The 27,635-nt window shown below is 37.6% G+C and overlaps 1 protein-coding gene across 1 annotated transcript; it reads left to right on the top strand.

Moving 5' to 3' along the window:
- The first annotated feature begins 6,844 nt into the window (after positions 1-6,844).
- Positions 6,845-27,633, top strand: CGRRF1 (cell growth regulator with ring finger domain 1). The gene is made up of 6 exons (XM_008586737.1): positions 6,845-7,083; positions 15,262-15,401; positions 20,706-20,883; positions 21,032-21,179; positions 26,838-26,945; positions 27,172-27,633. The coding sequence occupies exons 1-6, from the start codon at positions 6,980-6,982 to the stop codon at positions 27,490-27,492; spliced, it is 999 nt and encodes a 332-aa protein (XP_008584959.1). The 5' UTR covers positions 6,845-6,979; the 3' UTR covers positions 27,493-27,633.
- The last annotated feature ends 2 nt before the right edge of the window (positions 27,634-27,635 follow it).

Consider the following 27,635-nt stretch of genomic DNA (forward strand, 5'->3'; position numbering starts at 1 on the left):
GGTAACTGGCAAAAAGGTCCTTGGAGCCGTAGGTTCAAGAGCATGGCCATGCAGGGTGGACGCCCAAGACAGTAAATACCAGCCAGGTGGCAGCATTGCACAGGCGCACTAACTCCACCCACACACAACTTGCTTACAAAGAATGTGCTGCACCACCCCCAACAAGACCTAAGGCAAGGGGTCCTGATAAAATTATTCTATTTTCCCAACAACAACAAAAGCCCAACATCTAAGATCATGAGAGTGTTTTACTAGAGGGACTTGGAAGTTCAATGAGCTATAAAGGGTTAAGCTGTTAGGTTCTACCATAGTACTGTAAGATTTTTTTTTTACAATTCCTGTCATCTATGGCATCATACCCAAATTGCACATTTAGTTCCATTATGCAGTGATTGTCTCAAAGTTTGAAACTCAAAGTTCTGACACTTATTATATTCCTACCTACTGGCATTTCCAAAATTGAGATAAATTTGCCCTTCTAGGAGAGAATGTGGGATCTAGGAAGGCCATATGAATGAAAAGGTGGGCAGCTCCAAGAAAAATAAATAACAGAGATAATAACTTTTAAAAACATGTTAATATTCTTGCATTTCTCTTATGAGACCTTTTCCTTGATCAGCAGAAGTATCTATCAGCTTCAAAGGATAAATAGAACTGTGACGTCAGGAATGCAAGAAAAAGAAAGCAGCTTTTGACTTCTAAAATAGGATTTTTGAATCCCAAGAAACACAGTCATCTTGAAAATGCCAGACACTTCCAAGAGAGAAAGGTTTTATAAATTTTTAAAGCTCTATTAACATTTCAAAAGCCAGACCTTGGCAATAGTAAAAATGGCATTTAGTGTAGGCTATATGGCAGGGAAACTGAGGCTATGACATAAGGAAAGTAAGTACCTTCAGAGTGATAAGGAGGGCACATCTTCCACTTCTGATTTGGTGGAGCATGGGGAGAAGAAGGGGCTGGAGTAACAGCAGCAGTTGCACTCCCTATTCAGGCTTCCCTCTCTGGGCTGGAATCTCAAAGTGGGGTGGAGTTGTAGTGGGAATAGGTGGGGTATTAGAGAACCTGAAGAGATTGGAGCTGGTAGTCTACTGCCCTTCTAAGAAAAAAGGAGAGGCCTTGCATTTGGCTCCGCATCATTTTCAACATGGCGCTGGAGCAATGGCATTCAGTGACAAAGGTGGCCTAATTTGATATCCTGCAATAACTGCTGATTCTCAGTAGCCTGAATGTGACATGTAGGATAATCTACGTATTCATGCATTCCCCCAGTGAGTAAAACTGGAATGGCGAACAGTCTGGTGAGCTAGCAGAGATAAGAAACCATAGCTTATGAGGGTTTTACAACCAGGTGTAAATGTCTGGAACCCTGGATCTCAGCAATGGGTGCTGGCCCATGCCACAAAAGGCCAGATGAAATCTACTTCAACTTAGTCTGGACTGCAGGTGTCAGGCTGAGCTGAGGTCTCATTTTCCTGATCCCCACCATGAGATCACATGAGCACCTTGTTCAACCAGATATCATCTTAGGGAGAAGTGAGAGGAGAGGCAGAAAGAGGGGAGAGACTAGAAATCTTCTTGAAAGAAACCAGCTTCCTAAAAGGGGCAATTAAACTTGCCCCATCAATTGGTAAAGCTCCCACTGTCCTCTCTTTTTCCCCTTCTTCTGCTCAGTGGAGTGGGGTTTCAAGAGCAAACCTAGATTGGTTATAGATAATAAAGAAGAGCCATTCTTCCTGACCATCTGAGAGTTGTGATTTTTTTCCCCCTAATGTAGATACTTTGTGCTGCCAAGTAGTCTCATGGAGAACTTCTTTCATTCCTTCATTCAGGAATGTGACTACCAAACATACAACAGGTACTGGTGACACAAACATCAGTTAGGTGTTTTTCCTGTGCCCAGGGAGCTGGGTACCTAACAGGCTGAATAAATAGTGGGCAGATGCTTACACCATGGCAGGAGGGCTCCCAAAATGATTCATACTGGGTGCTATCGGAGAGGCAGTCCCCACAGGTTGGGAGGCATCCAGGAAGACTTCCTGGAAAAGGGAGTTTCAGAGCTGAGTCCTTAAGCATAACTAGAAGTTAGCCAGGAGAGGGACAGGGGGAGAAGAAAGGCTTTTCAGGCAAGGGAAGAACCTACGTATGGCCAATTCTGGGATCTGCAAGCAGCTTACTGTACTGATTTTAAGATTCAGTCCCCTGCATTTTAACATCTCTGAAATCAGGATGTACCTAAAAATCACAGCATCTTACAATTTTTATTCTTGGTGATAGACTAGATTGGTTATAGAAAATAAAGAAGAGCCATTCTTCCTGACCATCTGAGAGTTGTGATTTTTTTTTCCCCCTAATGTAGATACTTTGTGCTGCCAAGTAGTCTCATGGAGAACTTCTTTCATTCCTTCATTCAGGAATGTGACTACCAAACATATAACAGGTACTGGTGACACAAACATCAGTTAGGTGTTTTCCTTTGCCCAGGGAGCTGGGTACCTAACAGGCTGAATAACTAGTGGGCAGATGCTTACACCATGGCAGGAGGGCTCCCAAAATGATTCATACTGGGTGCTATCAGAGAGGCACTCCCCACAGGTTGGGAGGCATCCAGGAAGACTTCCTGGAAAAGGGAGCTTCAGAGCTGAGTCCTTAAGCATAACTAGAAGTTAGCCAGGAGAGGAACAGGGGGAGAAGAAAGGCTTTTCAGGCAAGGGAAGAACCTATGTATGGCCAATTCTGGTATCTGCAAGCAGCTTACTGTACTGATTTTAAGATTCAGTCCCCCGCATTTTAACTTCTCTGAAATCAGGATGTACCTAAAAATCACAGCATCTTACAATTTTTATTCTTGGTGATAGGTAAAGTGAAGTTGTGGCTTAAAGTACCCTAACATGAATGAATTTTAAGTTTTGGGGCCCCACATTTGCCTGGTTCCCTTCCAAGGCCTTATGTTTAATTTTGCTTTTTTTTTCTTTTTAAAGATGACCGGTAAGGGGATCTTAACCCTTGACTTGGTGTTGTCAGCACCACGCTCTCGCAAGTGAGCCACAGGCCAGCCTTAATTTTGCATTTGTAATTTCATGTTCAGCTTCTTAAAATAGGTCCCCCAAACTGTATGAGCTTCAGGTCTCGCAAACCAGCATCCATCTCTAGTGTGTTTTAGAAGACTGGTAATTCAGTAGAGCTAAGATTAGTGCTTGTAGGGAATGTGGGAGAAGGGATCAGAGAAGGGCAACAGGGATGAATGATGAGAGACAGGAGATTTAGAATCCAATTTCAGTGAAAGATCGCCACATCTATTCTTCTGGTGGAAGAAGCCAGAAGCCTTGACTCCTGCCTCTCTCCCATGCCCCATGTCCAATCTGTCATTAAGTCCCATATACTTGGCCTATATCAGAGACTCGTAGTTCTCTTTTAACTCTTTTCCCTCCTTCTGTCAGGAACAGAACTCTAGTTTTAGTTAAGCACATGACTACTTTGAACAAAGACTGTATTTTCCAGCCTTCCTTGAAGTTAAATGTGGACATAAGTCTCAGATTTGGTCAATGGGATGTGTGGTGTGTCCCTAGAGTTTCCTTAAATAGAAGTGTTGTCTTATTTTCTTTCCCTTTTCTCCTTCCTGCTAGCAAAAATATAGACATGATGGCTGGAGCTGAAGCAGCCATCTTGGACCAGTCAGGAACAGAACTCTAGTTTTAGTTAAGCACATGACTACTTTGAACAAAGACTGTATTTTCCAGCCTTCCTTGAAGTTAAATGTGGACATAACTCTCAGATTTGGTCAATGGGATGTGTGGTGTGTCCCTAGAGTTTCCTTAAATAGAAGTGTTGTCTTATTTTCTTTCCCTTTCCTCCTTCCTGCTAGCAAAAATATAGACATGATGGCTGGAGCTGAAGCAGCCATCTTGGACCATGAGATGGCCTTAGGAATAGGGGCCACACATGGTGGAGTGAGACAGGATTCTGGATCACTTGCACTGTGGAGCACTATACTGACCCTGCTTTACCTACTTCTGGACTTTCACATGAGAGAGAAATAAACTTTTAGCTTGACTAAGATACCATTATTATTGATTTCCTGGTACTCACAGATAAAACCATTTCTAACTAATGATTCACTTTGCTGCAAGCCCTCATCACTATCCTAATCAGAGGTAGCAATATTTCTTGCCTGCCTTTTGAAAGAATTTATTAGTTGATATCCCTGTATTCTCTCATATCCACCTGAGCCTCTTTTTTGTCAGTTTTTTATACAATAGCCAAAGTGATTGATTCAAAATGCAAATAGATTGTCACCCCACCTCCCTTCAATCATATCAGTGACTTCTCACTGATATTAGGGTAAATCTAAGTAGTTACAATGGCAAGACTCCTCTGTGATCTGGGCCCTACCTATCCCTCCATCTTCATCTCATACCATGTCACACCGGCCTTTCTGTTTCTCAAGTGTGTTGTGATTTCTCCTACCTCAGGGCTTTTATATGTGCTGTAGCTTCTGCCCTAGATGCTTTTCCTCTCCTCCTGTCTCTTTGCCTTGAAAAACTCTGTCCATCAGAACTCATGTCAATCATCTGTTCTTCAGGGAAGCTTTCCCTCGTCTATCTTATATTACCTCATTTCCCCATTATCTGCTCTCATGGCTCCACATGCCTCTTTTTCATAGCATTTATCACAATATTGCCTTTATATTTTGTTCAAAATTTTTTGGTTAACATTTATCATTTCCATTAGATGATATGCTCCATAAGAACAGGGACGTATCATTTTTTGTTTATGATTGTATCCCTAAGGCCTTTTACAGTGTCTGACATATACCTGACACTCAAAAAACACTTTCTGAATGAGTAAATGAGAGATAAGTGGGAGTCAAATCATGTAGAAGTGGGTATGTCAAACAAAGACCTTTGTCCTCAAGAAAATATGACAATCAAGGTTTTTTGGCAGTAGAGTAAAATGTATGTAATGGAAAAATATTTTTGCCAGTGCTGTGAAGAACACATTGGAAAATTCTATGTTGGAAGTAGACAAGTTTCAGTGGCCATAGCAGATATACAAGTGGGAAATTATAAGGGCTTAAGTTTGTGTTATTTCCCGTTCTTTTTGAGAATTCCCCAGTATAAATCAGGTTGGGTCTCAGTTTTCTCCACTGCTGGTTTGGGATCTGGCTTTCATGGCCTGGTTAGTGAATGTTCCTTTTTCATCCTTCCAATATGTTGCTGCTATTATTTTATTTGCTCTTCTTCTTGTTTTTGCTGATTACATTTTTAATCTCTTTATTCTAGTTTTAGAGGAGTTTCGGGAGAGAGCAAAATCAGATGATGTGTTGAATGACACTTTAACTTGGAACTTCCTACATTTTTGTTTTATTATGAAAATTCTTTATTGTTTTATTGCAATAAAACTCAGGTTGGCCAAGACTTTTATGTGACAGTATAAAATGATAGCAAAAGTGTGGTTGAAAGAGTAGGAGTACAAATTGGTACAACACTTCTGGAGAGCAGTTTTCTTCAAAGTCTTAAACATATACATTTTTTTGAACCAAACTTCCACCTCTAGTAATTTATCCTATGGGAATATTTTAGCGTTAAGGATGTTCAGTGCAATGTTGTTTACAGTAATGAAAAATTGTCCAACAATTGAGGGCTGATTAAATAAACTGTATGCTTTCACAAATCAGATATATAATAATTAAAAATTATGTTGTAGAAGCAAGCTTCTCAAATAGCACTACTATGGAGAATGAATGGTCATTTGCCAAGGGATATGATATGTGAGGCCATAGGACAAACAGCTCTTCTTCCTCAAGTATGAATTTTCTTAGTGATTTGGGAGTGAGCCAGATACTACTGGTTACCGATCCCAGCATCCATTCTCGCTTTCTTCCCCAGTAACAAAACTCTGATCTGTAGTGTGGGATGCTGATGCTCAAAATAAGACTACATTTCCCCCATCTCTGCTGTAGCTAGGCGTGGCTTTAGGAGAAAACGCAAAGCAATGAATTATTAGTGAAGTGTTATGAGAGGCCTCCAGGAAGACTACCTTGATGGAGCCGACTCAACGTGGGTGAGGATAAGGAGCGGGCATTTAGCTACTTTCCATACTTAAAAGCTTCTGCTCAGTTTAAAACAAATTTTTAAAAATTACTATTAAAGTCAAAGCGAACACAAAAAGTTCAAATGTCTGGCTAATTCTAATTTGAGGAGTGTAGGAACAGACGAAAAAGAGGTAGGATGTGGGAAGAGGATGGTTGTTTTATTTCTGAGAGAACCTTGGACATGCAATGCTGATTTTCCTCTATGATTAAGTCGAGTATGAAAAGGCTGACAAGGCTTGTACAAATTGCTTGTGGCAGACACTTCTTTTTGTCTTTTCACTGTGCCCATGAGAAAGTCTTCTAGCTAAAACAAGAACAGGTGTGGGGCTATCTTCTCACCTTATAGAACCCAAGATTCCCGCCCTACTCCTCCTCCTGAATTTGCCTAGGATCTAATATGCAGGGTTTCAGGATTTAGAAACGGTGCACGTGGATTTCTCTCTCTGGCATCTGAAAACCTACACTTGTCTAAATCTTGTACAAAGTGGCCCTAATGCTGTTATTTACTTAAAATTTGACGGGAGAACAGCGATGGCCCCTGGGCCAGACTGGCGGAGATGACGCTCGCTGGGTACCCATCCCGAGAGTCGGGGGCGGTGCGAGTCTGGGCCCCGCCCCTATGCGAAGCCAATCGTTCGGGGCAGGAGCGGGAGGGGCGTGGCGGGCCCTGCAGGCAAAGCCGTGATTGGCATGCAGGCTCCCGCTGCCCGCGAGGCAGCCCGGACGTCTAGCTTACAAGAACCCCAGGCGAGTGCGGACCTACAAAGTTTGTCCACTTCGGGGCACCGTAGTGGCTTTCGCCCCGGCGGGGTGGGCTGGGCTCCGCTGGGCTGGGCTGGGCTGAGCTAGGCGGCCGCAGCCGGGCTCAGTCCCGGGGAGCCCCTGATGGCTGCGGTCTTTCTGGTAACGCTCTATGAGTACTCGCCGCTTTTCTACATCGCGGTGGTCTTTACCTGCTTCATCGTGACCACCGGTCTGGTACTAGGATGGTGAGTGTCCGAGGTAGGGGCACGGGACGAAGGGGCGGAGAGCCGGGGACTGATGTCACGGTGAGCAGCAGGGGACACAGGAATAAGGGGGTCACGGGGCTGAGGCGCCTGAGGCCATTTGGGAGTCTGTGCTGAGGGCTCCTACGGCTCTGGGAGGAAAACAGGGTGGACACCGCACCTGCGTCACTGTCCTGCATCACCGTCCTGTCCCCGTTGCTGCGGGCATCAGGGGGTGTTACCGGATTGGGGTATTTTACCCAGCTTTGTTTCTAGGTGATAAAACAGCCAGGAAGGGCCTGGTCTTGGTGTTGGGATAAAGTGCTTGTCCAGCAGGCTTCTGTCCCTGATTGGGGCCTACTGTGTGTCTAGGGTATATCGGTCACCTGGGGTACGGTGCGCAGACGTGTACAGTGAACGAGATTAATTGTGTTTCTGACCAGAACTGAGCACTTGGTCTCAGATCTTTCAGCATGACTTATGACTGAACTCTGTTACTGTTTGAGAATTTAATGGTTTCTACATACATTCCACACCTTTGGAAGTAATATTTAGTCTATAGAACTATAAAATCATAACTTCAGAGCTGGAAGTGACATTAGAAATAAGTTACACTGAAGGGGTAGAGGCAATCTACCTGTTGAAGACACGGAGAATGGACTGTTATATAACCCTTGAACAATTCTAGCCCAGAGATTCTACAATTTCTCTGTGAGGAGATGTAACTGTATCCTGTTTAGCTAAGCCTTATAAATACAGCTAGTTGAAACCATGTCATTGTTCGCAACAGTTTTTTTTTTCTAGGCTGCAGCCTACAAAGTCTCTTTGAGAAGATGGTGGTTCCAAATAGATCAAACGGTAGTTCTAAGTGGTAACAGCCATGACCTGAGGAGGTCAGAGAGAACTCTGTTGATGAGAAAGACATGAACTGGATTTTGCAGAATGAGTATTTTGAAAAATAAATGGAGTCGAATGTGTATAGCAGAGAAGAGAGAGCATTTCAGAATACAGCATGAACAGAGGGGCAGAGGAGAACATGTTAGTGAATAAAACAGGCTGTGTAAAATGAGTTTAAAAATACCCTTAGATCACATATATGTGATTACTTTTTAAAAAGGACGTAGGCCCTTATGGGTTTCTGAAATATGCCATCTTTAAGGATCTAACCAAAGTTTTAACATTTCCACACTGCTCCCCACCCTCCCAGCAGTAGAGCATAAAGTTCCTTATATGTGGATGGGAGAAGATGAGATCAATCTTACACAATTTGTTATTCTTGATCTATCAAATTTTATTGCTATTATTCATTCCAGAAAGTTTGTAATTGGAATTAGGAAGGTGTTGCCCAAGTGAGAAAAGTGGTCTTGTCACAGGATTTTTAAATGACTATAATGTTAGTGTTATTCTTTTAGAGAAACATAACTTTCCTCCCCTAAGGAAAATAGGTAATTAGTTAATAATTGCATTATATGCTTAAATTTGTATTTTAAATACGCCAACTGAGATATCTTAGCTATCCATCTTTAGCATTGGGAACAAGAAAATGTGTGAAATCCATATCAATAATGATGCTGGCATCTGTGGGTGAAGGGTAGTCAAGAGCCTCATGTTTGTAGTTGTTAAGAGATAAGACTTTGGAGTCAGACAGAAATGGGTTCAAATCCTGGCTCTGCCAGTTTTAAGACTTGGTTTGAAAATTTAATGATTGCCTTTTAGGTATGGCTTTTACAGGGGTGGAAGCTCGGGTAATTATAGAACTTTTGGAAGGTTAGACTAAGCACTGCTGAGGCCATAAGATCAGGTAAATGCCAGTCACTTCCATCCTGATTTGGACCTAACTCAACAATTTTTTACATCTGGGTTAACTTTGCCTGTGGAGATAAAATTTTTACTATGTTTATTTGTAAGCCTAAGTTAAGGCCACAGATTTATTGACTAGAAGCAATGAAAACTTGGACACCATCTGGATCTTCTAAAAACATCTTTCTAATAGTACCCCAGCCAGAAGGGTAAACTAGTTAATTCACCATGATTTTCTCTCTTGTCATTGTTTGTTTGTATTTTTAACCTCCCAAAGTACAAGCCCTAAAGTCATCTGTTTACTCTGGCATGGTTCTTACCTCAATACTGCTCTTGGTTTCTTTCCCCTTGCTCCTTTCCACTGCTCTCTGTGTCCACCTGCACTGTGAGGAGTGGAGAAAAAAAGGGAGTATCTGATTATTGGAATCCCAATAGCAGTAGCAAAGAATCACACAACTGGAAGTATGGAAGTATGGTATGTGGTGCTTTCTGTGAGCTCTAATAGTGCCTGCCAGGTACTGTGTGGAAAGGAGCCCCAAATGCCATATATATTCTTTAACAGTTTCACATCATCAGGGACCCTGACTCAGCCACTGCTCTCTGCCTCCTCTTGACTATGGGTTATTAAGCTGCTGTCTCTCAACTTCATACCACCTTTATATACTCTGCTTTGTGAATCTGAGACAGAACTCTAAAATCACATTTCTTCTTTGCTAGCTGGCTGCATACAGGCTTTACCAATAAGGGAGGGAGACTGGAAGGCTAAAAGAGGACGAAGGGACTTGCTGGTTCCTATTAGATTCCCTTTCTTGTCTGTCTTACCACATCAATAGTCCTCATTCTGGCAGCAACAGGTGGTCCCAGTTGTTCCAGTTTATAATTTTCTGCTCTCCTAGAACCAGAATCATTGCATCTCTTAAAGATAAGTATCCTTTCCTCAGACTTGAGTCCCAGCCCCATGGGGTCTCTCCTCCAAATTTCTAAAGTGTAGTAATTCTCTTTCCTTTATTCCCTTGTCCTAGGAGTGATAGCTGCTTCCTGCCATTACTACTTCTTTGATACTCAGTGTCCCCTTTTAGTCTTTTCAATTCTTCAACATCTGGGTAACTTTTTTTAAATTTTAATACTCTGTTAAAATAACTGGTGTGGTTTTGGTCTCCTAACTAGACCCTGACCAATAAGGAAATTGTTACTAAGAATGGAATCAGGGGAGGGGGAACTCTTAAAGATAGGATTTGGGGATTGGTTTGGTTATTTCTTAGCTCCTTGCCAATGAGAAATAAGTTTCTAATAATCCATGGCATGTAGTGGCATCACAATTAAACAAATAACTACCTTTCGTTGACTGCGATAAAATGATTTTTGAAGCAGCACCTTGTGGGGACCAAGTGGCTAAAGCACTTGACTGTTATGGCAGTAATGAAGACTACAAAGACTGAGGAGGGGCAAGATTGTTGCTTCGGAGGTCACTGGAGCACTTACAGAAAGAAAATGACAAGTTCAGGTCTTTAAACTCTCATATCAAGTCTTAGAGAATCAGAGTTTCTGTGGTCCTGAAGCACTTTATCTTTTGTAGCCAAAGAGCCAGCCTTGCTAAAAATTGAACAGTGTTAATTGTGCTGGTAATAGAATTACACAGCCTTGTTAATGTCTCATTTAGACATTGATTGGACAGAAATAAAATCCTGAGACTTGGAGTGGGGGACATCTAGATAGACATGGACAAAGCTAAGAATCTTGAAACCCCAGTCACTCTGAGCCTTCCTTGTTGATGAAAGCAGCTTGTCTTCCACGTGTGAGAAAACTAGCCTTCCCTTGCCCGAAAATCCTATAATAACCACACCTAGAGCATCTGCTTTGTAAATGGATATCCATACTGAAGACCTACTTCTATTACCTCTCACCATGAGACATGCTCCACAGGACAGGAACAAAATCTGACCTGGTTAGAAATAGCCTGTATTCCAAAATAACTGCAAAATTTTGCTAATTTGTATCTGCAGGAACCTGGAGAACATGTGTGAGAATGGATTGGAAGTATGTTAAGCCAAGGAGGATAGAATGTAACACTAGATCAGATCAGATTTATTGGTCTGGGTATATTCTCAAGAAATTTTGGATCTAAAGTGTTAACTCATACTTGTTTGGTTGACTGAAACTTGGACTCAGTATTGGCCTGTGTTTAATAAGGGTGAGATGTTTAGTGCTTTTAAATTTCCCTACAAGTACTGCTTTGTCTGCGTCCCACAAATTTTGATATATATGTTTTCATTTTTATTCAGTTCATAATTTTTAAAAATTTCCATTATGATTTCTTCTTGATCTCTGGGTTATTTAGAAGTTTGTTATATAGTTTGAAAATATTTGGGAATTTTTAAGATATCTTTCTGTTGTTAATTTATAATTTGATTCCATTGTGATCAGAGACCACACATTTTGATTTGACTTGCAAATTTATTGAGACTTGTTTTGTAGATCAGAATATGATCTCGCTTTCATAAATGTCCTGGTGTGCTTAAAAAGAATATATATTCTACTATTGTTGGTTGAGATGTTCTATAAGGGCTAATGAGGTCAAGTTGCTTGATAGTGTTATTGAAGTCTTTGATATCCTCACTGATTTTCTATCTACCGGTGCTACCAATTATTGAGATGATGAGGAGAACTGAGATCTCTTCCTATAATTGTGGATTTGTCTATTTCTGTTTATAGCTTTATCAGTTTTTGCTTCATATTTTGAAGTTCTATTAATAGGTGCATAAACATTTTGGATTATTATGTCTGTATGATGAATTGATCCCTATATCATTATGAACATCTTTACTTCTAAGAATAGTCTTTGCTCTGAGATCTACTTTGGTATTAACATAGCTACTCCAGCTTTTTTTGATTAGTATTAGCAGGTGTATCTTTTTCCATCCTTTTACTTGTAATCTATTTTTGTCTTTATATTTATTTATTTATTTATTTTTCGTGACCGGTTAGGGGATCGCAACCCTTGGCTTGGTGTCACCCACATGGCGCTCAGCCAGTGAGCGCACCAGCCATCCCTATATATAGGATCTGAACCCGCAGCGTGAGCGCTCCTGCGCTCCCAGCACGGCACTCTCCTGAGTGAGCCACGGGGTCGGCTCTTAGATCGCAACCCTTGGCTTGGTGTCACCCGCATGGCGCTCAGCCAGTGAGCGCACCAGCCATCCCTATATATAGGATCTGAACCCGCGGCGTGAGCGCTCCTGCGCTCCCAGCACGGCACTCTCCTGAGTGAGCCACGGGGTCGGCTCTTGTCTTTATATTTAAATTGGGTTTTTTGTATGCAGCATATGCATAGATGGGTCTTATGCTTTATCCAATCTGCTAATCTTTGCCTTTAGCAAAGGCAAAACGTAAATCATTTATGTTTAATGTGAGTATTGATATGATTGGATTTAAATCCACCATTTTGCTATTGGTTTTCTATTTGCCCCATCTCTTTGTTGTTCCTTTTTCTTTCTTGTTGAAGCCTTCATTTCCATTAGTTAAATAATCTATGTGATTCCATTTTATCTCCTTTGTTGGTTTATTAGTAATAACTTACTTTAGTGATTGCTTGGTCTATGTATATTCTCAAGAAATTTTGTATCTAGAGTGTTAACTCATATTTCTTTGGTTCGCTGAAGCTTGGACTCAGTGTTTGGGTTTGTAGTATACCTCTAACTTATTATAGTCTACATTCGTCAAGAAATTTTGTATCTAGAGTGTTAACTCATATTTCTTTGGTTCACTGAAGCTTGGACTCAGTGTTTGGGTTTGTAGTATACCTCTAACTTATTATAGTCTACATTCAAGTAATATTTTGAAGATATTTAAATAAGAAAAACATTATATTTCTCCACATAGTTAGCATTTTAGTGTTCAAATGCTTTATCTGTCCTCTGTCTGTCCCCTGCAGACTTCAGTTACATATGTATTATACTATTTGAAGTTGTCTCTTGGCTCACTGATGTTTGTTTTTGTTCAGTCTTCTTTTCCTCTCTGTTTCATTTTAGGTACTTTCTATTGCATTGTTTTCAGGTTTTCTAATCTTTTGTTCTGCAGTGTCTAATCTGCTCTTAATCTCATCCAGTGTGTTTTTGTCTCTAGAAATTGATTTGGGTCTTTTTTCTATCTTATATGTCTCTATATAATATGTTCGATCTTTCCTTATCTTCTTGAACATATGGAATATAGTTATAACAGCTATTTTGATGTCTTTGTCTACTCATTCTAGTATCTTTATCATTTCTGGATCTATTTCTATAGATTAGTTTCTCTCCTAATTATCAGTCATATTTTCCTGCTTCTTTGCAGGCCTGTTAATTTTTTATTGGATGCTAAACATTGTAAATTTTACCTTATTGGGTGCTAGATATTTTTGTATTCATACAGATATTCTTGAGCTTATTTCTGGGTCACAGTTAAGTTACTTGTAAACAGTTTGATGTGTTACAGGCTTGCTTTTCAGCTTTGATGGGCAGGACCAGAGCAGCCTTATCCAACTGTATTACTTTAATTATAAAATTAATTCATCTAAGTTGAATTTTTACTCCATTTGTCAATCTATTGGCTTTTTCTCAGCATTAGATTTATTCATGTCTTTTGAAGTTTTAGTTTGTAATCTAAATTTTAGTGGAAGGTTTTTGTTTGTTTTGTTCTTTTTCTCCCTTTGTCATCATCCTCATTGTTGAGACATTTTATAATTGCCTACACTCAGATTCCTAGACCTCTGGTCCAGAACCAGGTCTTATAATAACAGTTCTGTCTCATATTGATATTGGTCTAACCCAGTTCTTGGTTTCAGGTTGTGAACCTGGCTCTGGCCCTTGTCTTCAGTGGACCACCTCTACTGGCCTCTTTATTACATGAAAGGCTTAGTTGCCATTTCTTGCTACCAGGCTCAGAACCCACCAAATCATGGCATCAGCCGTACTCATTACTTTGTTTCTTTCCCTTTTCAGACTTGTAAAGGAATCTGTCTTTAAACACAGCTATATCTCTTTTTTTCCCCCAACCTTTTTCCTATAAAAATTTTCAAACATATGAAACACTGGAAAGAATTATACTACAGTGAACACACATTTGCCCATCACTTAGATTCTACCATCAACATTTTACTATAATCTCTTTACTACTATCTGTCTATTTATCCATCCTTCTGTCTACCAATCAGTCATCTTATTTCGTGATCCACTTCAAAGTAAGTTGTACTCTTCATCTGTAAACACTAAAGTATTGTGTATTATTGGCTGGAGTTCAATGTTTGTTTTTGTTTGTAGTTCTTTTTTTTTCTTTTGAAGTAATACTTATATACAATGAAATGTACAAATCTTAAGTGTACCATTTGCAGAGTGTTACCAAACACATCATCTATACAACTCAAACCTCTATTAAGATCTAGAACATTACCATTGCCACAGAAATTTACCTTATGGCCTTTCCCAGTCAATTCCTACGTCTGCCCTCCCAAAAGCAATCATTGTTGTCTTTTTTATTTCTACCATAGATTAGTTTTGCCCACCCTGGTATTTCATATTAGGGAGGCTTCTTTCATACAGCATGATGTTTTTTAAATTTATCCATGTGATTATAGCAATAAGTCATTCCTTTTCAGTGCTGAGTACCACTATTCCTTTGTTTAAATCCACAGTTTGTTTATTCATTTCAGCTGGGACTTTTTGTCTTTTCTTTTTATCTATCACTGCTATGTGTTTGGAGAGAAGGGAGCGCATCAAACTGCAATCCCCTAACTTAACTGGTGTATATTCATTTTAGGTTATTTTATGCAAACTGAGTAAATTTAGCTCATTTTAAATTTTACTAGGAATTTGAGTTTAGTCTCTTTCATTTTACTTTTAAGTCTATTCAATGTGCATTGTAGGAGTTAACATTTTTACATGAAATTTAGAAGTAGAAAATACATTATGTAAGTGAAGGGCTATATTTGGTATTTTAAAAGTTCTTGTTCCAGAAAATCATATCAGGTAGTCTGTATATTATATATGTATTCGTTTTTCATATATTTTTAAAAATTCAATAATTCTATTATGTTTTTACTGTTATAGTAAATATCATTTATCTATAATCACTATGCTCCTTTGTTGTTATTAACAATAATATTAACAGTAGAACTTTCTTTTCAAGATTATGTCAATTCATCCAGCTGAAAAATATATTGCACTTTTGAGGGATCTCTAATTTCCCTTAATTGTAGATTAATTCTGCAATATAATGTAAATTGAGTAAAGCCTCTTTTTCTGGTACTTATGTTAAAGGGAATAGCTAATGAAGCACAACCTACTTTACATATAACAAAGTTTCAGCATTTTTTAAGATATGTTTTATTTTATTTTTACCTTTCTTCAGGTTTGGTTGGGATGTTCCAGTAATTCTGAGAAATTCAGAAGAGACCCAGTTCAGCACAAGAGTTTTCAAAAAGCAAATGAGACAAGTCAAGAATCCTTTTGGTTTAGAGATCACGAATCCATCTTCAGCTTCAATTACAAGTTGGTGGCTATTTTCCAAAGATTTTCCCTCATCGTATGCCCCTTTTTTAGCCGTTTTATTTTCTTTATTGTTTTCTCTTTATTGGGCTTTTAAAAAACATTTATTGAGCACCTGTTTTGCTCCAGGGACTGGATTGCATACTGCAGATACAAAGACTAAGAATTCACAAGCCTTGCTCCTAGGGAACTTATCAACCAGTAAACAGGCAGATATGTGTACAAATGAGAGTAATAAAGTATTACTGGTATTAAATGGAGAGAAGTCTGTTAGGACACTGTGCCGTTTTCATTAGTCTTTAGTGAAGTGAGAGATGTAAGGGTGGTGTAGTATGTCTAAGTACAGTTAATGTAAGGTTGCCAACCTTCTGCAGAACAACTGTCTTTTCATTTGAAATTATGTTATTTTGGTATAAATTATTTTGGAATAAAATGTTATTTTTGTAGACGGTAATTATAGATGGCAGTTTGTTTCTTTACTTGGAAAAATAAATTGTCTGTAGGAACATCTAGGAACCATTGGAATGAAATATAGAGAGAAGTGGTTAAGTTTGCTAAGGTGTTAACTTTGCTTCGTACTGCTGTAACAAAATATCGTAGACTGGGTAATTTATAAACAACAGAAATTTATTTCTCACAGCTTCGGAGGCTGGAAAATGCAAGGTCAAGGTACAGGCAGGTTCAGTGTCTGGTTAGGGACGTGGTCTCTGCTTCCGAGACCATTGTTGCTGCATCCTCTGGAGGGGAAGAAAACTGTGTTCTCATGTGGCAGAGGTGGAAAGGCAAGAGAGCCCAACACTGTGTGAAGCCTTTTTTTTATAAGAGCCTTAATCCCATTCACAAGGGAGATACCCTCATGACATAATCACCTCTTAAAGGTCCTACTTCATAATACCATTACATTAGCTGTTAAGTTTCAATACCTGAATTTTTGAGGGGACACATTGAAACCATAGCCGGTGGGGAGGCATATTCTAGAAAGGCTTCATAAAAGAAGAGTATGCTAAGTCTCTTATTTTTCTTTTCTTCCTTCCTGTTTTTTTTTTTTTTAGTAGAGTCTTTAAAAATAAGCAAGTGTTTACCTCTTGAGCTTGAGGGAAAATCTAAGTAGAGAGAGAAGCAGGAACAAAGCACTGAGATAGATGAGAAACAGAATAATACATTAGAGAAACAATAAGGAGTTTGTTATGGACAAAGCACAGGGTGCAACAGGTAAGAGAGAAGAGTCTAGTAAGACTCACGTTCTCAGGATCCTCCATAGGCAGATCCTGTTACCCAGATAAGGAATGCAGGAGGAATAGCAGGTTTTAGAAGAAGGGTAATGAGTTTAGTTTTAAACTTCTGGACTTCAAAGTGCTTTTGTGACAGTTGAATAGAGATGATGCATAGGCAGTTCTAGATACAGTTCTTAGCTCTTCAGAGATTTCTGAGATGAGTCCTTATCACCTTTTATACTTGCTCACATTTCAGGTATTTTAAACATAAGCAAACTAAATCTTTCTCAGCTTTTCTTCTTACTCTAGCTGCTGCCCTACTTCTCTTCCCTTCACAGCCAGCTTCTGAAAAGCTGTTTGCATTTGCCTTCTCTTCTTAGCCTGCTTGCCTTCTACTGCTCAGTGCAGTGCAGTCCGACTTTTGCCTGCTTCTTTCTACTCAGGTGACTTTCTCCCAGATCACTGGCAGTCTTCAGATCCAGTGGAAGCTTTCCAGGCCTGAGTGAGTGCTCTGTCTGAAGTGTTTCACAGACTTGACCCGTCCTTCTGACCTCATAGCTTGCTCCCTTGGTTTCTGTAGACCATTCATGTCTACTCATCCCTCCTGCCTCTAACTTCCAGAATATAATCACTTGTCAAAAGTCAGTTCACTTAGTCAGTATGGATCATCAACCTTAAATCTTGATTTATGAAGGAAAAAGTACAAAATTTCTTACTCTTTCTCCTTAGCTGTCAATACTTAGCCCTATGAATTGAAGGTAACTAGGACCTTTTTTTCCTCAAATAGTGGATAAGAGTTTTCATTCTGACATTTTTCACTTGGGAAAACCAAATTTTAAGATATGACATGGAGAAACTAATTTGTTTAGAAGATGGTAAGTTGTGCATGACTGATTGAAATGTACAGTATAGTGGTGGTTCAGTGACCTCTGACTTCTGTGGCCATGGACTTGAACCTGTTACAATGACATATCTGGCTCTGGAGCAGGACTGCCATTAAAAAAAGTCTTCCCGCACAAGACTGTTCTTCCTGTAGTACAGTTCCACAAGCCTGGAAATGCACTGAAAAAGTAAGAAGAGCTAATACATTGTATACAAAACACAGGGCACCTGTCAGCTAGAATGTGTGAGACAATCCATCAATCTGCCTTTCAGGCAGAAATACGGATAGTCAGAAGCCAATCCTGCAAATGTTTGAAGCAAATGAAAAGATAGCCTGTAAATGAGATCTCTCACTATGCCTACACACTAGGTGCTAGCCAACAGTAGCATTACTCAAATACATGAAAAAATTTTAAATGTGTGGACTTACAACATGATTAATTTTGGTAATCATATTGTAATTTAAAAAATACCAATGCATATCACTCATTATCCGTCTTCTATGGGGAAGTAAAGAGAAGGATTTTGGTGGAAGTTGTGCTCAGCAGAATATAATTTGTTTGTTTAAACTGTGGAAAAGTGATGTCATTAAAGATGTCGACACAGGACATTGAAATAATATTGTGTCAATATTTGTGATATTTTAAAAGGTTATTTCATTTGATTTATAGGTAGTTTAAAAATAGTTATCAGCACTATGCTCTCCCAAGTTAGAGACATACTATTTGAAAGTTTGGTTAAAACCCAATTTGTAGTGGTCTCTGATGCTCTCCCCAAATGTACATATGTAAAGTCTATAAACAAGTCTTTCATGCAGCTCTGAATGGAACTCTGATTCTTTTTTTTTTTTTAAAAAAATCATTTATTTTAATTGTACATTTTGTGGGGTACAGTTTGCTGTTTCAATACATGCATATATTGTATAATGATCCAGTCAGAATAGTTAGCATATCCATCACCTAAACGTTTATCATTTCTTTGTGGTTACAACATTCAAGATCTTCTTTCCTGGCTATGATGAAATATGCAATACAGTATTATTAGCTATTGTCACCCTAGAGCACCAGAACTTATTCTTCATATCTAATTGTAACTTTGTATCTGTTGATCAACCTCTCCCCAACCCCTCCCCTCCCCTTCCCAGCTTCTAGTAACCACTATTCTACTTTCTATTTATTTCTATGAGAACAACTTTTTTAGATTCCACATGTGAGCTCTTATTTTTTTTTTAAAAAAAGCAAATGAACTGTGTAGTTTTATATATTCTGTAAGTTAATTTTTTTAAAGGTTTATATTCCTATTTTTTAAAAAAATATAAACAAACACATATATATGGGTTTCCTGTCTTCTGAGATAAACAGTAGCATATGCATGATATGTACTTTTCTTCACCTTGTTTTTTTTCGTTTAGCAATGTATCCTGAAGATCATTACATAATAATACATACAGATATTCTGATATGCTTCAATTCATTTTTAATAGCTGCATAGTATTTCATTGTAGAGTACCGTATTTCATTCATTTAATCCCCTGTTGGTGGGCATTTGGGTTGATTCTAGCATTTTGCTATGATAACTAGTGCTACAGTGAATAGCCTCATACATACATCTTTTTTACATTTTTGCCAGTAATATAATAATATTATGTAATCATTTTCTGCATTTTGTTTTCTTTCTTCTTCCACTTTTTCTCATATGCTTTTTCTATTTTTCCGTTCCCTATCTACCTTCAACTTTTTTCTCCTTCCTCATGTTGTATGGTTCTAAAGTGACATAGAGAAGAATATGTGATTTTACATATATGTGTAGATGTATGTGTGTTTGTATATAAAAACTTGTATTACTGGAGAATTTTTCTTCAGCCATTTAATAACAAATGAAATTTTCCATTCTTGAATTAATACTTGATGATTGGAATCGTAGACAAATTTGAAATCAAATTTTGCTCCAATTACCTATGCAAAGTTCTACTGATTAAAATTTTAGCTGAACCATGGTTAGAACTGGCCCAGTGCCACTGCTGCTACACATACTCAGAATCTCAGACTCTGTGTACATACTATTAAATACTGAGAAGAAAAGAAAAAATATCAATCAGTTTTTGGTATCCTATGGAGTATCTGCTTGTATTTGTGTATTTCCTTTAAGCACATACTCTTGATCACATTTAAAAGCATAGGTAATGTATAGTCAGAATTCCTATTAGCAAGCAACAGAAACAACTTTAGTGAAAGAATATTGGATAGCTTACAGAATTGCTGGTAGGTTTGGAGAGCCAGAATCAGAAACCAAGGCTGTTTAGCCAGGAACAGTGACCAATACCATGCCCTTTGATCTAGTCAGTACACCACTGCCAAGCAGTACTAAATGTTGCAGCTTGCACTGCCAGCAGTGTGAGACACTGGATGTCATTACCCTTGAACTTGATATTGCTACAAATGCAACTAGCAAGGGGGAAAGGATCACATAGGTGGCACTTAGTAAGTTCTTTGTAAGTGTTAAATAAGTAAAACTATATAATTTATATGTCCACTTATAATTTAGATGTCCACATAATCAGATCTACTCAAATTGCAATATCTTTTCTTATGTCAAAAGTAAACAAATGAATGATTGCTATTGAACCCTCCATGTTTTGGAACCCCCACTCTTTCCTCAGGATATTTTACATATCACATGGCACATTAACTGCATGACAAGACTGTATATTAATGTTGTCAATGTATATATAAATGTTAGTAAAGCTCAATTTTTTAAAAATATTTTTCTTACTCCAGTAATCATTTCGTGGATCCCATGGGTTGTGTGTATCTACTTTTGGAGACAGCTCTATTCTGCTGTACTGTTTCTTATAGTTAGTATTATATACACTATGAGAGTGCTAGGTTATCAATAATTAACTGTGTATTTTAGTTTTTAAAGTCTATGTGGGAAAAGTCTTGGAGTCACCAAGAAAGAAAATTAAATAATAATTTCTAAGCTTAAATGTGTAAATAGAGTTTATTGATAGCCCTAAAAAATTGTGCAGACATTGAGATTTTTGTATCTCTTGTTATAGAAGCCTATTCCTTCATTTATAGGTGTACACCCTTTAACAAGTTCTTTTAGCCTGGCCAGCATCCAAAAGGAAGATTTTGCTACTCACCATCTATAATTGTATTAGAAGTTACTTTAGGTAATTTTCTTTCTCTTTCTCATTTGTTTTCTATAGCGGGCATAACCTTGACAACAGATTGCCTTGAAGATAGCTTCCTTACATGCTACTGGGGGTGCAGTGTTCAAAAATTATATGAAGCTCTGCAGAAGCATGTTTATTGCTTCAGAATAAGTACTCCTCAAGCATTAGAAGATGCTCTGTATAGCGAATATCTCTATCAAGAGCAGTATTTGTATCCTTTTATCTGATACACCCATTAGCACATGAAAATTAGACTTTTTATAGGTAAAATAAAGTGCTGCTAAGTAACTACTTATCATTTTTGGTATATTTTTGTTCTTTTGGTTATAGTGACAATTTACCTTTACATTTTCAAAAAGTATTAAGAAGGATAGCAAAGAAGAAATATATTGCCAATTACCAAGAGATACTAAAATTGAAGACTTTGGTACAGTGCCCAGATCTCGCTATCCATTGGTAGCACTGTTGACCTTAGCTGATGAAGATGACCGGGAAATTTATGATATTGTAAGTAATTGAAAATTTCTGAAAGCATTACCTTAAAGTTACTTGGATGGTAGTTTTTAATTATTTGTGAAATAGGAGAAGTTTTAATTTCTGAGTATATACTTTTGGCCTGGACACATTTTTCTTGAAAAATGAATATGTATGTTGTATACCCGTCTTATTTTTATACATGTCAGCACCTTAAAAGTATGACATATTTTTTCCTTATTGGTCACAAGAATATGACTTTATTTAGAAAGTAACAGATATATTATGGTTGAATTAAGTTAGTTTCATCATTCCATATACATTGTCACGTTTGTTATATAGAATAGGAAGCATGTTCTTAACATTTTTAGCACTGAATAAATAAGCATCATAGTGATCTAAAGTGCTCAATTTTAGGAAAGTATCAGCTCTTTTCTTTGCATATACATAAGTCATAGCCCCTGCTGCACCTACATATTATATGTCTGGTCCTTTTCAGTAATTACAGTAATCTCATTTTCTCATTATGTGCTGATTATTTTTTTTAGTCTAGTGCTACTTATGTATAAAATAAACTTTTGGTAAAATTATATCATGGTAAAAATGCCCTTATACACAATTTACTACTTTTCTGAAGTGCTTGATATAGAAGTTTATTAATAAAGATATGGTAACATTTTTTATGATACTTTGTAATATACAAAGTACATTCACTAACAATAACTTTTTTCCTTCCAACAACCTAGTATTTTAGGCAGGGTAAATATCCTCCTTATATAGACAGAAGCAGAGTCAAGAAAATTCCAGTCTTTCAGGGCTTGACTCTGAGCCTTTGTGGACCTGCACCAGTCACTCCCTGCTCTCCCCGCCTTTTTTTTTTTTTCTTTTTTTAGCAGGAATATCTCCCTGAAATAAATGTGCATTGAGCTTTAGAAGGTGCAGGCTCTTATAGGGAAATCTAGATCCTGCTCATTGGCAGCTAAGCCTCTCTTGTTTTTTGGTTTTTTAAATATTACCAAAGTGAAGTTCCATTGAGCTGAACTCAGGTTGTTTTTTCTGTTATGGGAGGAGAGGAGGGGCAGAAGGAAATGGGGAGATGTAGGTCATAGGAGACAAAGTTGCAGATAGGTAGGATGAAGAAGTCTAGACATCTAATGTGAAGACTGTAGTTAATATTATATTGGGGATTTTTGCTAAAAGAGTAGATTTTATGTACTCTCGCCACATACACAATAAAGGAGGGGGTAACTATGTGAGAGGATGGATATGTTAATTTGCCTGACTATAGTAACCATTTCACTAAGTATGCATACATCTAAACATCATATTGTACACCTTAAATATATACAATTTTAAAAAAGCGTATCAAAAGTAGTATATTTCCGTTACATAGCACAGTTCCTGGAACACAGAATGTGTTCAATAAAGGTTTAAGTAAAAAAAAGAAAAGAAGAAAAGACATACTGAGCGATGTTAGTGAGCCTCAGAGCTTGACTGCAGTTTCTTAGTTGCATATGAAGACTGTGACTACTGTGGCCCGGCTGTAGTTGTGGAGTTTATTCCCACAGGGGAGCCTGAGTGCCTGGCTCCCAAGAGTTAACAGCCGTTTTCTCTTGTCCTTTGTGTATGTCTCCCTGTCTGGGTCCTTTTCTGTGTCTTTTATTCTTCTTGTCTGTAGACTCCTTGCATTTTTCCTGTTAATCCTTGCTTCTCTTGTCTTTTATCTCTCAGTTTGGGGCTAATATTGGAACTAAAGCATATTTGTTAGTATATTTTGTGTTAATGTTCTCTATTCGTAATTTTAAAAGCAAACAGAACATTTCATATTTCTTTGTCATGTGTGGTTTTTCAGTATTTTGTCTGGGGGTCAGGGATTCTAAATTAAAAAAAGAAAAATCAAATTCCCATTCCTATTGTAACAGTAAAGAATTAAAATTAGATACAATTAGGAACCAGTTTGTTGTTTTACATAGATAAAGGGAAGCAGGAATTGTTATTGCAGGATTTTTACTTTAAAATTTTTTCATTTTTACATAATTGCATTAGTTTATTTTCCCCGTATTATTCAAATAACACATGTGTGTGGCAGGAAAAATATTAGAAAATCTAGATAAGCCAAAAGTAGAAAAGTATAATCACCTATATTTTATCATCCAAAGATAACCACTGAATATTTGTATCTTTCCAGATCTTTATATATGTAATTTTTTTAAAAGAATCAACCCTTTTTGGAAATCAGAACATTCTCATTTTGTCTGATGTTTCCTCATGATCAAGTCAAAGTTATGTATTTGCAGCTAGTGAGCTGCACAGACGATGGCATGTCCTTTTCAGGGTGCCACCTCTAAAAGCTTGTGATGTTCTTTTCTCTTATTGGTGATATTAATTTTGATCTCTCAGTCAAGGTGTTACCTAATTTCTCCACTGTTCTGGTTTTTGTTTCCCTTGGTCTGTAGGGAGGCACTTAAGACCATGCAAATATCCTTCTTTTCATAAAAATCTTTTCCTGGATTTCACATCCATTGATGATTCTTGTCAGATTTTATCTTTACCGTGATGGATGCAAAATGATTATTTTTCCAACTCCAGCTCTCCCGCCATTCAGTCCTTGGCAAGAGACTTCCCTTCTCTCCCATTTGTTTGTCTGTCTGTTATCTCTATGGCCTCATGAATTTCTTTTTTTCCCCAGTGGTTTATAATTCTTTACTGAATTTAATTATTTTGGTGTTCATACTGCCCTGTTCCTGTTTCCTCTGAAGACTGAGAGTTTATGGTCAAACTGTATCCATAAATTATTTGAATTAGTTCTCTCAAAAGTCAGAAAACTATATAAAGAGAGATACTCAGATGTTGTTCTCTTCCATATCCCTTCTACTCCATTCCCACACACCCCAATTCTTGTAGATAACCAGTGTTTTCTGGTTTATCTGCCCTGTGCTTCTTATTTTCCCTTCTCTCACACAAAAGGTAGCACACTATCTATGCTGTACACTCTTGTACTTTGATTTTTTTCACTTCGTATTAGCTCCTGGAAATCACTCCAGTCGGTTTGCAGAGGTCTTCCTCGTGCTTTTTGTTTTGTTTTGCATAGCACTCCATTCTGTCTGTGGTATGCACGTACCATATGTATTCAACCAATCTCCTGTGTTTGGACATTCAGGTAACATTTCCAGTAATAAATGATCTTATACTGAATAACCTGTGTGTATGTATCTTAATATTGTTGGGATTGTATGGTGAAGGGTAAATGCATGTCATTTTGTTAGATATTGCCAAATTCCTCTTCATTGGGATGGTACCTTTTTTTTTTTTTTAACATTTCCACCAGCAATATATGAGTGACTGTTTCCACATAGAATGTATTGACAAGCTTTTGAATTTTTGTCAGTCTGATGGTGAGAAACAAAGTTTTAACTTTATTTTTATTTTTTGTAGAAAAGCATTCCCTTCATTGAATTGTTCATGATTTTACACTGATATACCATACTCATTTGTTATTTACTATTATTATTACTAATTTTTTTTGCTTTGGCAGCTAGCCAGTTCAGGGATCGAACCCTGGCCCTTGGGGTTATCAGGACTGTGCTGTAACCACTTAACTGCACTGGCCAGCCCCTCGTTATTATTATTATTATTTTTTTTTTTTTTTTGAGAACTGAGTTTTGAGCTTGATTTCAATCTCTCATAACAAAGTCTGTTAAAGAAAATGAATGATAGTTACATATTTAACAAGTTACACAATATATATAAAGATTACTATATCCTAAAAGAATTATGTAAAGTTTATGTTTGATTAAAATATTTTCATCTATGGTGCTTTGTAAACTGCTTAATAGTCTTTTTTTTTTTGTGATTATTGAAAAAGATCAACAAAATTTGCAAACCTTTTTCTAGACTGACCAAGAAAAAAAGAAGACAGAAATTACTAAAATCAGAAATAAAGCAGGGGCATGGTAGAGCAGTTGCTTCTTCTGTTATGCTGGAGTGGGCTTTGAGGAAAGAGATGTCCTTTTCTTTTTCCGGTCTCCACTGATGACTCTCCTTGTGTCACTGCAGCAGGGTGCCTGGTGGGCTGCCTGCGTGGTAGCTGTGCCTACTGCTACAGTATCGCTTTTGCAGCAGCCATGGCTGTGGTGGAGGCTGTAGGGGGCCACCCTTGAGGATGTGGTGTCTTCGGTATGCTCCTTGCCTGTTTCCCAGTGGGGAATGCTGCCCTCAGCTCCTGCCTAGGACTCTGGGCGTGCTCTGTTTCTTGCCTCGAAAGTTTTAACTTTAATTGAATATCTTTTAATATGGTTAAGGGCCATGTTTATATCTTGTGTACTCTACCCATTTTTCTATAGGATTTGGGTCATTTTTTTTTTCTTTAATTTTTAAAAGTTCTTCATAAATTAGGGATATTAACTCTTAATCTGTGATATACATTGTGAATATTTTATTCCAGTTTTTCATGTCTTTTGACTTTGCTTATGGTACTTTTTTGTCATGCAAGCTTTTAATTTTTATATGGTCAAATGTATCAAACTTATCTGCCTCTGAGTTTTGAGTCATAGTTAGAAAGTCTTTCCCTACACCGAGACTAAAAAGGAATTTACCCCTTTTCTTCTAGTACTTGTACAATCTTATTTTCTACACTTAGATTTCTTATGCTTTTGGATTTTATTCTTATGTATGGTGTGAAGAAAGCATCTAATTTTATATTTTTCCAAATAGCTATCCAGTTGTCCCAATATTGTTTATTATTTTTTATTTTTTGTTCATGCTTAGTGTTTTATTTCATAAAACAAGCTGTGCCATCAACCCTCTAAAAATACGTACTTGTATCTTTCCAGTTTCCACCATTCCCAGACTTCATTCAGTTTCCTCCAACTTCGAACCACTTTCTTTTCCAAGTTCATACCTTCCAAACATTTTAATAGTGAATAAATGTTAAATACTGAATTTTACTATTACAGAAAGGGGAAGCTAGAAAAATTTAATCTTACTCTGTGCCCAAGATTGCAATGCTACACTTGAAGCCAATACTGTTTATTAAAAAGACTCTTTTTGCCCAGTGATTTGAGATGACACCTTTATCATGTTTTTATATATAATTAGGTCTGTTTCTGGACTGTTTATTCTATCCCTCTATTTGTGTGTCAGTACCATACTTTTATTTATTTTTTTTAAAAGATGACCGGTAAGGGGATCTTAACCCTTGACTTGGTGGTGTCAGCAACATGCTCTCCCAAGTGAGCCACAGGCCGACCCCAGTACCATATTGTTTTAATTTTACCAGCTTTGTAGTTTGTGTATCTGACTGGGCTTGTTCCCCTCATAGCTCTGTCTTTTCAGTATTGTCCTAGCTATTCTTATGTATTTATTTTTCCGTATGGGAATTTTAGAGTCAATGCATGTAGCTTTGTAAAAAAAACTCATTGGTATTTTTATTGGGATTACATTAAATTTATAATTTTGAATATAAAGTCTTTATAATATTGAGTCATCCTATCCAAGAATAGAGGATGTCTTTCCATTTGATCAACTTGCAAAAATATGCCAGTAACTGGTTCTTCAGTCACTGTGATTTACACAGATTCATGTAAATTTCCTAATTTATCAGTCTCATTTTTATTTGAGAAGCATTTGTCACATATATGTAAAATAATATAAGGAGGTTAAGTACTCATCAATGTTCAATTTTTATTTTAGATTTCCATGGTGTCAGTAATTCATATTCCTGATAAAACTTATAAACTTTCCTGCAGAATATTGTATCAATATTTACTCCTGGCTCAAGGTCAATTTCATGATCTTAAGGTAAGTTTTACTTTCTAGTCTTATTTCTGTCTCTTTTGTTTACAGTTCCAAAGAATGGTCATTTAAGAAGAGATTATTATATTTTCCAGTTGGTTATGATAGATGTTAATTATTCCTTGCTACTGGATTTTCTAGTTCATAAATTTTGAGCAGCTCTTATGACCCTCAGATTTAAAGAGAAATTGTCATTTATAATTATCTTTAAACTTGTTTCTTTAATTTCCAGCAACTTTTCATGTCTGCAAATAATAATTCCACTCCCTCCAGCAATTCCTCTCCAGAAGAGAAAAACACAGACAGAAGTTTGTTGGAAAGGGCTGGACTGTCTGAAAGTGAAGTGGAGCCATCTGAGGAGAACAGTAAGGACTGTGTTGTTTGCCAGAACGGGACCGTGAACTGGGTGCTCTTGCCATGTAGACACACGTGCTTGTGTAATGGCTGCGTTAAGTATTTTCAGCAGTGCCCAATGTGCAGGCAGTTTGTTCAGGAATCTTTTGCACTTTGCAGTCAAAAAGAGCAAGATAAAGAAAAACCAAAAACTCTTTGAAGATAAAGACAACTGAAAAGTACACTTCCTACTGAAGACACAGAAATTTGTACTCTTAGAATTAATCATAACGTGGAATCTACCGTGTGCACCATCCGTGAAAATTCTATTTTAACTTCAGATTCATTCGGTACATGGATAAT

The sequence above is a fragment of the Galeopterus variegatus genome, unplaced genomic scaffold (genome assembly GCF_000696425.1).
Source record: "Galeopterus variegatus unplaced genomic scaffold, G_variegatus-3.0.2 Scaffold4095, whole genome shotgun sequence".
NCBI classification, from domain to species: domain Eukaryota; kingdom Metazoa; phylum Chordata; class Mammalia; order Dermoptera; family Cynocephalidae; genus Galeopterus; species Galeopterus variegatus.

Coding starts and splice junctions, on each gene's coding strand:
- CGRRF1 (XM_008586737.1), top strand. CDS start 6,980: ATGGCTGCGGTCTTTCTGGTAACGCTCTATGAGTACTCGCCGCTTTTC. Junction 15,402..20,705: donor ATCTTCAGCTTCAATTACAA/GTTGGTGGCTAT, acceptor TGTTTTCTATAG/CGGGCATAACCTTGACAACA. Junction 26,946..27,171: donor GTCAATTTCATGATCTTAAG/GTAAGTTTTACT, acceptor TTTAATTTCCAG/CAACTTTTCATGTCTGCAAA.